Here is a 12,922-nt window from a genome sequence, read left to right as displayed (position 1 = left end):
GACTGTCCGGCGCTCCCTCAGTACTGACCCTGTGACAGTGCGGCACTCCCTCAGTACTGACCCTGTGACTATCCGGCGCTCCCTCAGTACTGACCCTGTGACAGTGCGGCACTCCCTCAGTACTGACCCTGTGACAGTGCGGCACTCTGTCTGTACTGGCACCAGAGTCTGGGCCCTGGATTATGAGGATTAATGCTCTGGAGTGGGAATCGAACACCCACCTTTCTGAACAGGACAAAAAATAACAAGGTGGCTCCCATGTTGTTTTTAACAAGTGGTTCAGCCCCCCACCCTTGTCCCTTTAACAAGACACTTCTCCAAGAATTAATGTGAGAGAGAGGGAGAGACAGACATAGGGAGAGACTTTCCCTTATTTTTGTTTGTGTCATTGTTAAACCCGCAATTTAAATTGTTTAATGTAATCGATGGATGCCTCTTGACAATTTACACTTAGTTGATACACTGTTTTGTGCAGACTGGAGGAGTGTCATACCATGGCAAATGCGGTGGAATATTCAGCCGCTAAGGCACCACCCTGCTCCTTTCAGCTGACAAAGTTTCATTGTGGTTCAGGAAACACAGAGTGAGGTCAGTCAGAGTTCAATTTCTATTGGGTAATGAAAGACTGCAGTCGTTTGGAAAGCTCCTTGAGGATTTCGGGCTGTCTTGCTCGAGTCCAGAGAATGAACGGCCTGGCTTTTGTTTCTGATTGAAATACTTGAGGAGGCTGCAGACGTTCCGGCTCCCGTCGCGAAACCCATCGCGAGAAAAATCTCACCCGAAGGAAAACTCGCAGAACTGAGTTTGTCCACATTCTGGTCATCGGGCGCCCACCATTCCCCCGATATCCACCAGGGGCCCAGACTCCAGAGACGGGGCTGAGGGTCGATGGGGAGGTGGCATGAGTCCTTTAACAAGGCTGAAGGGGGAGGGGAGGGGAGAAGGGAGGGACAAGAGGAGGAAGGGAGGGGAAAGGACGGAGGGAGAGGAGGGGAAGAGGAGGGCCAGATGGGGGAAAAGTGGGAGAGAATGGAGAGGGAGGGAGAGGAGAGGAGGTGAAGGGGACTCAGGAGGTAGAGAGGAGAGGGGGAAGCGTAGACGGGAGGTTGAAGGGCACAGGATGGGATGGGATGGGAGGGGAGGGGAGGGGAGGAGGCAGGGAAAGGGGGATGGGGAAGTGAGGGACGGGCAAGGGGAGGGAGACGATGAGGAGGAGGAAGGAGAGAAGGGCAAGGAGGAGATGGGAGGGAGGAGATGGGAGGGGAGGGGAGGGGAAACGGGGACGCAGTTGAACCCATTTAGTCCTGAGAGAGTGAGGAGAGAATATGGGGGAAATTTCTTTACTCCGAGTGAGGTTGGAGAACGCAAAAGTGGCTCCTGAGCAAATGTTTGAGGCAGAGGCCTTTTCATCTCTTGAGGAAAGATTTCAAGTAGTCTCAGGCACGATGGGCCGAATGGCCTCCTCCTGTTCTGCCCCATTCTGTGGCTCTATGAGGTTAAGGGGGTGGAGGGGGCGGTGTCTGGAGAGAGCACAGGGGGGTGGGGGCAATGGGACTCGTCATTGGGATTTGTTCCTCCAAGGGGCCAGCATTGGCACGATGGGCCGAATGTAAACAACAATGGTTCCACGCGATGCAGAAGCTTCCATCCGTCTCAAAGGGGCCAGCCAATTGAGACTTCCCATTGGTTCATCAGACTCCCCAATATCAAGCACTCTGATAGGCTCACGGTCGCCCTTCACTACCCTATGAAACAGCCCAGCACAACACAGACCCAGCAATTTCATTGGGTGTTTCTGACAGCCAATGAATGTGGCGCAAAAGGTCAGAGGGCAGAGCCATCCAGCGTCACCGCCTGTAATTTCCACGTGACAACAGTGCAAACGTGTTCACGACGCACAGTGTGTGCTCATCCTAAAGAGACAGCAGAAAATTTAAATAGATTCAAATCTTGTCTTGGGGGGATGATTCAGTCCACCTGTGCCCCATTGCTGGGCCCAGGACACAAGCCTATCCTGCAGGCTCCGCTCGTCGCCCCGATCAACCAGGCAGAGGGAAAAGGTCAGTGAGATTTCCTCTCCTGCATCGAATCGTCCCCCTCAGGGTCCATCTCCGTCAGGACACAGTAACACACCAGCTGACTGTACTTGGTAAAGGAGACTGCAGGCGGGGAAGGAGGGAGAAAAGCAGCGGATTGATATTTATTTTTTTAAAAAAAACTGTTCATGACGTTTACCCAGCACACAAAAGGATCACAAGAAGATGAGAGAACCCTCTGGAGCCAGTCCCCATCCAATCCCACTGTACACAATCCCAATAACCCCTTCCCATTCACTCCCACTGTACACAATCCCAATGGACCCAAACCCCTTCCCATTCACTCCCACTGTACACAATCCCAATAACCCAGCCCATTCCCATTCACTCCCACTGTACACAATCCCAATGGACCCAAACCCCTTCCCATTCACTCCCACTGTACACAATCCCAATGGACCCAAACTCCTTCCCATTCACTCCCACTGTACACAATCCCAATAACCCAGCCCATTCCCATTCACTCCCACTGTACACAATCCCAATGGACCCAAACCCCTTCCCATTCACTCCCACTATACACAATCCCAATAACCCAGCCCATTCCCATTCACTCCCACTGTACACAATCCCAATGGACCCAAACCCCTTCCCATTCACTCCCACTGTATATAATCCCAATGGACCCAAACCCATTCCCATTCACTCCCACTGTACACAATCCCAATGGACCCAAACCCCTTCCCATTCACTCCCACTGTACACAATCCCAATGGACCCAAACCCATTCCCATTCATTCCCACTGTACACAATCCCAATAACACAGCCCATTCCCATTCACTCTCACTGTACACAATCCCACTAGACCCCAACCCCTTCCCATTCACTCCGACTGTACACAATCCCAATGGACCCAAACCCCTTCCCATTCACTCCCACTGTATATAATCCCAATGGACCAAACCCCTTCCCATTCACTCCCACTGTACACAATCCCAATGGACCCAAACCCCTTCCCATTCACTCCCACTGTATATAATCCCAATGGACCCAAACCCATTCCCATTCACTCCCACTGTACACAATCCCAATGGACCCAAACCCCTTCCCATTCACTCCCACTGTACACAATCCCAATGGACCCAAACCCATTCCCATTCATTCCCACTGTACACAATCCCAATAACCCAGCCCATTCCCATTCACTCCCACTGTACACAATCCCAATGGACCCAAACCCCTTCCCATTCACTCCCACTGTATATAATCCCAATGGACCCAAACCCATTCCCATTCACTCCCACTGTACACAATCCCAATGGACCCAAACCCCTTCCCATTCACTCCCACTGTACACAATCCCAATGGACCCAAACCCATTCCCATTCATTCCCACTGTACACAATCCCAATAACACAGCCCATTCCCATTCACTCTCACTGTACACAATCCCACTAGACCCCAACCCCTTCCCATTCACTCCGACTGTACACAATCCCAATGGACCCAAACCCCTTCCCATTCACTCCCACTGTATATAATCCCAATGGACCAAACCCCTTCCCATTCACTCCCACTGTACACAATCCCAATGGACCCAAACCCCTTCCCATTCACTCCCACTGTATATAATCCCAATGGACCAAACCCCTTCCCATTCACTCCCACTATACACAATCCCAATGGACCCAAACCCCTTCCCATTCACTCCCACTGTACACAATCCCAATAACACAGCCCATTCCCATTCACTCTCACTGTACACAATCCCACTAGACCCCAACCCCTTCCCATTCACTCCGACTGTACACAATCCCAATGGACCCAAACCCCTTCCCATTCACTCCCACTGTATATAATCCCAATGGACCAAACCCCTTCCCATTCACTCCCACTGTACACAATCCCAATGGAACCAAACCCCTTCCCATTCACTCCCACTGTACACAATCCCAATGGACCCAAACCCCTTCCCATTCACTCCCACTGTACACAATCCCAATAACCCAGCCCATTCCCATTCACTCCCACTGTACACAATCCCAATGAACCTAACCCCTTCCCATTCACTCCCACTGTACACAATTCCAATAACCCAAACCCCTTCCCATTCACTCCCACTGTACACAATCCCAATAACCCAAACCGCTTCCCATTCACTCCCACTGTACACAATCCCAATAGCCCAAACCCCTTCCCATTCACTCTCACTGTACACAATCCCAATAAACCTAACCCATTCCCATTCACTCCCACTATACGCAATCCCAAAGGACCCAAAACCATTCCCATTCACTCCCACTGTACACAATCCCAATGGAACCAAACCCCTTCCCATTCACTCCCACTGTACACAATCCCAATGGACCCAAACCCCTTCCCATTCACTCCCACTGTACACAATCCCAATAACCCAGCCCATTCCCATTCACTCCCACTGTACACAATCCCAATGAACCTAACCCCTTCCCATTCACTCCCACTGTACACAATTCCAATAACCCAAACCCCTTCCCATTCACTCCCACTGTACACAATCCCAATAACCCAAACCGCTTCCCATTCACTCCCACTGTACACAATCCCAATAGCCCAAACCCCTTCCCATTCACTCTCACTGTACACAATCCCAATAAACCTAACCCATTCCCATTCACTCCCACTATACGCAATCCCAAAGGACCCAAAACCATTCCCATTCACTCCCACTGTACACAATCCCAATAACCCAAACCCCTTCCCATTCATTCCCACTGTACACAATCCCAATGGACCCAAACCCCTTCCCATTCATTCCCACTGTACACAATCCCAATAACACAGCCCATTCCCATTCACTCTCACTGTACACAATCCCACTAGACCCAAACCCCTTCCCATTCACTCCTACTGTACACAATCCCAATGGACCAAACCCCTTCCCGTTCACTCCCACTGTACACAATCCCAATGGAACCAAACCCCTTCCCATTCACTCCCACTGTACACAATCCCAATGGACCCAAACCTCTTCCCATTCACTCCCACTGTACACAATCCCAATGGACCCAAACCCCTTCCCATTCACTCCCACTGTACACAATCCCAATGGACCCAAACCCCTTCCCATTCACTCCCACTGTACACAATCCCAATGGACCCAAACCCCTTCCCATTCACTCCCACTGTACACAATCCCAATGGACCCAAACCCCTTCCCATTCACTCCCACTGTACACAATCCCAATGGACCCAAACCCCTTCCCATTCACTCCCACTGTACACAATCCCACTAGACCCAAACCCCTTCCCATTCACTCCCACTGTACACAATCCCAATGGACCCAAACCCCTTCCCATTCACTCCCACTGTACACAATCCCAATGGACCCAAACCCCTTCCCATTCACTCCCACTGTACACAATCCCAATGGACTCAAACCCCTTCCCATTCACTCCCACTGGATATAATCCCAATGGACCCAAACCCCTTCCCATTCACTCCCACTGTACACAATCCCAATGGACCCAAACCCCTTCCCATTCACTCCCACTGTATATAATCCCAATGGACCCAAACCCCTTCCCATTCACTCCCACTGTACACAATCCCAATAACCCAGCCCATTCCCATTCACTCCCACTGTACACAATCCCAATGGACCCAAACCCCTTCCCATTCACTCCCACTATACACAATCCCAATAAACCAGCCCATTCCCATTCACTCCCACTGTACACAATCCCAATGGACCCAAACCCCTTCCCATTCACTCCCACTGTATATAATCCCAATGAACCCAAACCCATTCCCATTCATTCCCACTGTACACAATCCCAATGGACCCAAACCCCTTCCCATTCACTCCCACTGTACACAATCCCAATAACACAGCCCATTCCCATTCACTCTCACAGTACACAATCCCACTAGACCCCAACCCCTTCCCATTCACTCCGACTGTACACAATCCCAATGGACCCAAACCCCTTCCCATTCACTCCCACTGTATATAATCCCAATGGACCAAACCCCTTCCCATTCACTCCCACTGTACACAATCCCAATGGAACCAAACCCCTTCCCATTCACTCCCACTGTACACAATCCCAATGGACCCAAACCCCTTCCCATTCACTCCCACTGTACACAATCCCAATAACCCAGCCCATTCCCATTCACTCCCACTGTACACAATCCCAATGAACCTAACCCCTTCCCATTCACTCCCACTGTACACAATTCCAATAACCCAAACCCCTTCCCATTCACTCCCACTGTACACAATCCCAATAACCCAAACCGCTTCCCATTCACTCCCACTGTACACAATCCCAATAGCCCAAACCCCTTCCCATTCACTCTCACTGTACACAATCCCAATAAACCTAACCCATTCCCATTCACTCCCACTATACGCAATCCCAATGGACCCAAAACCATTCCCATTCACTCCCACTGTACACAATCCCAATAACCCAAACCCCTTCCCATTCATTCCCACTGTACACAATCCCAATGGACCCAAACCCCTTCCCATTCATTCCCACTGTACACAATCCCAATAACACAGCCCATTCCCATTCACTCTCACTGTACACAATCCCACTAGACCCAAACCCCTTCCCATTCACTCCTACTGTACACAATCCCAATGGACCAAACCCCTTCCCGTTCACTCCCACTGTACACAATCCCAATGGAACCAAACCCCTTCCCATTCACTCCCACTGTACACAATCCCAATGGATCCAAACCTCTTCCCATTCACTCCCACTGTACACAATCCCAATGGACCCAAACCCCTTCCCGTTCACTCCCACTGTACACAATCCCAATGGACCCAAACCACTTCCCGTTAACTCCCACCGTACACAATCCCAATGGTCCCGAACCCCATCCCGTTCATTCCCACTGTATATAATCCCAATGCACCCAAACCCCTTCCCATTCACTCCCACTGTACACAATCCCAATAACCCAAACACCTTCCCATTCACTCCCGCTGCATATAATCCCAATGCACCTAAACACCTTCCCATTCATTCCCAATGTACACAATCCCAAAACCCCAAATACCGTCCCATTCACTCCCACTGTACACAATCCCAATAGCCCAAACCACTTCCCATTCACTCCCACTTTCCACAATCCCAATAACCTAAACCCCTTCACATTCACTCTCACTGCACACAATTCCAATAAACCTAACACCTTTCCATTCACTCCCACTATACACAATCCCAATGGACCCAAACCCCTTCCCATTCACTCCCATTGTACACAATCCCAATAGCCCAAACCCCTTCCCATTCACTCCCACTGTACACCATCCCAATAAACCTAACCGCTTCCCATTCACTCTCACTGTACACAATTCCAATAAACCTAACCCCTTCCCATTCACTCCCACTATACACAATCCCAATGGACCCAAACCCCTTCCCATTCTCTCCCACTGTACACAATCCCAATAGCCCAAACCCCTTCCCATTCACTCCCACTGTACACCATCCCAATAAACCTAACCGCTTCCCATTCACTCTCACTGTGCACAATTCCAATAAACCTAACCCCTTCCCATTCACTCCCACTATACACAATTCCAATGGACCCAAGCCCCTTCCCATTCACTCCCACTGTACACAATCCCAATGGACCCAAACCCCTTCCCATTCACTCTCACTGTACACAATTCCAATAAACCTAACCCCTTCCCATTCACTCCCACTATACACAATCCCAATGGACCCAAGCCCCTTCCCATTCACTCTCACTGTACACAATTCCAATAACCTAAACCCCTTCCCATTCACTCCCACTGTACACAATCCCAATGAACCTAACCAATTCCCATTCACTCCCACTGTACACAATCCCAATAACCTAAACCCCTTCCCATTCACTCCCACTATACACAATCCCAATGGACCCAAACTCCTTCCCATTCACTCCCACTGTACACAATCCCAATAGCCCAAACCCCTTCCCATTCACTCCCACTGTGCACAATCCCAATGAACCTAACCCCTTCCCATTCACTCCCACTGTACACAATCCCAATAACCCAAACCCCTTCCCATTCACTCCCACTGTACACAATTCCATTCAACCCAAAGCCCATCCCATTCACTCCCACTGTACACAATCCCAATGGACCCAAACCCCTTCCCATTCACTCCTACTATACACAATCCCAATGGACACAAACCCCTTCCCATTCACTCCCACTGTACACAATCCCAATAACCGAAACCCCTTCCCATTCACTCCCACTGTACACAATCCCAATGGACCCAAACCCCTTCCCATTCACTCCTACTATACACAATCCCAATGGACCCAAACCCCTTCCCATTCACACCCACTGTACACACTCCCAATAACCGAAACCCCTTCCCATTCACTCCCACTGTACACAATCCCAATAACCCAAACCGCTTCCCATTCACTCCCAATATACACAATCCCAATAACGCAAACTCCATCCCATTCACTCCCACTGTACACAATCCCAATATCACAAACCCCTTCCCATTCACTCCCACTGTACACAATTCCATTCGACCCAAAGCCCTTCCAATTCACTCCCACTATACACAATCCCAATGGACCCAAACCCCTTCCAATTCACTCCCACTATACACAATCCCAATGGACCCAAACCCCTTCCCCATTCACTCCCACTGTACACAATCCCATTCGACCCAAAGCCCATCCATTCACTTCCACTGTACCCAATCCCCTTCCCATTCACTCCCCTTGTACACAATCCCAATGGACCCAAACCTTTTCCCATTCACTCCCACTGTATACAATCCCAAGAACACAAACCCCTTCCCATTCACTCCCACTGTACACAATCCCATTCGTCCCAAAGCCCAGCCCGTTCACTCCCACTGTATACAATCCCAATGGACCCAAAGCCCTTCCCATTCACTCCCACTGTACACAATCCCAATAACACAAACCCCTTCCCATTCACTCCCACTGTACACAATCCCAATGGACCCAAACCCCTTCCCATTCATTCCCACTGTACACAATCCCAAAATAAAAAAGCCCTTCACATTCACTCCCCCTGTACACAATCCCAATGGACCCAAACCCCATCCCATTCACTCCCATTGTACACAATCCCAATAACACAAACACCATCCCATTCACTTCCACGGTACACAATCCCAATGGACCCAAAGCCCTTGCACATTCACACCACAGCCTTCTCCTTTCTGGAAAACCATGACCAGCCTGTTCAGTCTTTCCTGATCATGAGATCCTCTCAGTTCTGGAATCATCCACGTGAATCTTTTTGGAACCTTCTTTGGTGCCTCTGTATCCTTTACATTCTATGGAGAACTGTACACAGTGCTCCGAGTGTGATGTGGAGACTGAAACTGTACACAGTGCTCCAAGTGTGGTATGGAGACTGGAACTGTACACAGTGCTCTGAGTGTGATATGGAGACTGGAACGGTAGACAGTGCTCAGAGTGTGATATGGAGACCGGAACTGTACACAGTGCTCCAAGTGTGATGTGGAGACTGGAACTGTACACAGTGCTCCGAGTGTGATATGGAGACTGGAACTGGACACAGTGCTCAGAGTGTGATATGGAGACCGGAACTGTACACAGTGCTCCAAGTGTGATGTGGAGACTGGAACTGTACACAGTGCTCCGAGTGTGATATGGAGACTGCAACGGTAGACAGTGCTCAGAGTGTGATATGGAGATAGGAACTGTACACAGTGCTCCGAGTGTGATGTGGAGACTGGAACTGTACACAGTGCTCCGAGTGTGATATGGAGACTGGAACGGTAGACAGTGCTCCAAGTGTGATATGGAGACTGGAACTGTACACAGTGCTCCGAGTGTGATATGGAGACCGGAACTGTACACAGTGCTCCGAGTGTGATATGGAGACTGGAACTGTACACAGTGCGCCGAGTGTGATGTGGAGACTGGAACTGTACACAGTGCTCCAAGTGTGATCTGGAGACTGGAACTGTACACAGTGCTCAGAGTGTGATATGGAGACCGGAACTGTACACAGTGCTCCGAGTGTGATGTGGAGACTGGAACTGTACACAGTGCTCCGAGTGTGATGTGGAGACTGGAACTGTACACAGTGCTCCGAGTGTGATATGGAGACCGGAACTGAACATGGTGCTCCAAGTGTGATATGGAGACAGGAACTGTACACAGTGCTCCGAGTGTGATATGGAGACTGGAACTGTACACAGTGCTCCAAGTGTGAATTGGAGAATGGAACTGTACACAGTGCTCCGAGTGTGGTATGGAGACTGGAACTGTACACAGTGCTCCGAGTGTGGTATGGAGACTGGAACTGTACACAGTGCTCCGAGTGTGGTATGGAGACTGGAACTGTACACAGTGCTCCGAGTGTGGTATGGAGACTGGAACTGGACACAGTGCTCCAAGTGTGGTATGGAGACTGGAACTGTACACAGTGCTCCGAGTGCGAATTGGAGACTGGAACTGTACACAGTGCTCCGAGTGTGGTATGGAGACTGGAACTGTACACAGTGCTCTGAGTGTGATATGGAGACTGGAATTGTACACAGTGCTCCGAGTGTGATGTGGAGACTGGAACTGTACACAGTGCTCCCAGTGTGATATGGAGACTGGAACTGTACACAGTGCTCCGAGTGTGATATGGAGACCGGAACTGTACACAGTGCTCCAAGTGTGATATGGAGACTGGAACTGTACACAGTGCTCCAAGTGTGGTATGGAGACCGGAACTGTACACAGTGCTCCGAGTGTGATATGGAGACAGGAACTGTACACAGTGCTCCAAGTGTGATATGGCGACCGGAACTGTACACAGTGCTCAGAGTGTGATGTGGAGAATGGAACTGTACACAGTGCTCCCAGTGTGATATGGAGACTGGAACTGTGCACAGTGCTCCGAGTGTGATGTGGAGACTGGAACTGTACACAGTGCTCCCAGTGTGATATGGAGACTGGAATTGTACACAGTGCTCCGAGTGTGATGTGGAGACTGGAACTGTACACAGTGCTCCCAGTGTGATATGGAGACTGGAACTGTACACAGTGCTCCGAGTGTGATGTGGAGACTGGAACTGTACACAGTGCTCCCAGTGTGATATGGAGACTGGAATTGTACACAGTGCTCCGAGTGTGATGTGGAGACTGGAACTGTACACAGTGCTCCCAGTGTGATATGGAGACTGGAATTGTACACAGTGCTCCGAGTGTGATGTGGAGACTGGAACTGTACACAGTGCTCCCAGTGTGATATGGAGACTGGAACTGTACACAGTGCTCCGAATGTGATATGGAGACCGGAACTGTACACAGTGTTCCAAGTGTGGTATGGAGACCGGAACTGTACACAGTGCTCCAAGTGTGGTATGGAGACCGGAACTGTACACAGTGCTCCGAGTGTGATATGGAGACCGGAACTGTACACAGTGCTCCAAGTGTGGTATGGAGACCGGAACTGTACACAGTGTTCCCAGTGTGATATGGAGACTGGAACTGTACACAGTGCTCCGAGTGTGATGTGGAGACTGGAATTGTACACAGTGCTCCGAGTGTGATGTGGAGACTGGAACTGTACACAGTGCTCCCAGTGTGATATGGAGACTGGAACTGTACACAGTGCTCCGAGTGTGATGTGGAGACTGGAACTGTACACAGTGCTCCCAGTGTGATATGGAGACTGGAATTGTACACAGTGCTCCGAGTGTGATGTGGAGACTGGAACTGTACACAGTGCTCCCAGTGTGATATGGAGACTGGAATTGTGCACAGTGCTCCGAGTGTGATGTGGAGACTGGAACTGTACACAGTGCTCCCAGTGTGATATGGAGACTGGAACTGTCCACAGTGCTCCGAGTGTGATATGGAGACCGGAACTGTACACAGTGCTCCAAGTGTGGTATGGAGACCGGAACTGTACACAGTGCTCCAAGTGTGGTATGGAGACCGGAACTGTACACAGTGCTCCAAGTGTGGTATGGAGACCGGAACTGTATACAGTGCTCCGAGTGTGATATGGAGACCGGAACTGTACACAGTGCTCCAAGTGTGGTATGGAGACCGGAACTGTACACAGTGCTCCAAGTGTGATGTGGAGAATGGAACTGTACACAGTGCTCCAAGTGTGATATGGAGACTGGAACTGTACACAGTGTTCCGAGTGTGATGTGGAGACTGGAACTGTACACAGTGCTCCGAGTGTGATGTGGAGACCGGAACTGTACACAGTGCTCCAAGTGTGATATGGAGACAGGAACTGTACACAGTGCTCCGAGTGTGATGTGGAGACCGGAACTGTACACAGTGCTCCAAGTGTGATGTAGAGACCGGAACTGTACACAGTGCTCCGAGTGTGATGTGGAGACCGGAACTGTACACAGTGCTCCAAGTGTGATGTAGAGACCAGAACTGTACACAGTGCTCCAAGTGTGATGTAGAGACCGGAACTGTACACAATGCTCCAAGTGTGATATGGAGACTGGAACTGTGCACAGTGCTCCGAGTGTGATGTAGAGACTGGAACTGTACACAGTGCTCCAAGTGTGATGTAGAGACTGGAACTGTACACAGTGCACCAAGTGTGATATGGAGAATGGAACTGTACACAATGCTCCAAGTGTGATGTAGAGACTGGAACTGTACACAATGCTCCAAGTGTGATGTAGAGACTGGAACTGTACACAGTGCTCCAAGTGTGATGTAGAGACCGGAACTGTACACAGTGCTCCGAGTGTGATGTAGAGACTGGAACTGTACACAGTGCTCCAAGTGTGATGTAGAGACTGGAACTGTACACAGTGCTCCAAGTGTGATGTAGAGACTGGAACTGTACACAGTGCTCCAAGTGTGATGTAGAGACTGGAACTGTACACAGTG

General features: G+C 50.1%; 1 protein-coding gene across 3 annotated transcripts in view; it reads right to left on the bottom strand.

Moving 5' to 3' along the window:
• Positions 1 to 368: 368 nt before the first annotated feature.
• The window catches only part of LOC137348913 (Y+L amino acid transporter 2-like), a 72,616-nt gene continuing 60,062 nt past the window's right edge, over positions 369 to 12,922 (bottom strand). For all 3 annotated transcript variants that reach the window (XM_068014144.1, XM_068014143.1, XM_068014145.1), the window contains one exon: positions 369 to 2,159. In XM_068014144.1, the coding sequence (XP_067870245.1) occupies positions 2,062 to 2,159 (98 nt within the window). In that variant the 3' untranslated portion in view covers positions 369 to 2,061. The remainder of the gene's footprint in view (positions 2,160 to 12,922) is intronic.

This window comes from Heterodontus francisci, chromosome 34 (assembly GCF_036365525.1).
Source record: "Heterodontus francisci isolate sHetFra1 chromosome 34, sHetFra1.hap1, whole genome shotgun sequence".
NCBI classification, from domain to species: domain Eukaryota; kingdom Metazoa; phylum Chordata; class Chondrichthyes; order Heterodontiformes; family Heterodontidae; genus Heterodontus; species Heterodontus francisci.
Note: the sequence above shows the minus strand (reverse complement) of the source record. Positions and strands in the feature narration are given on the sequence as shown.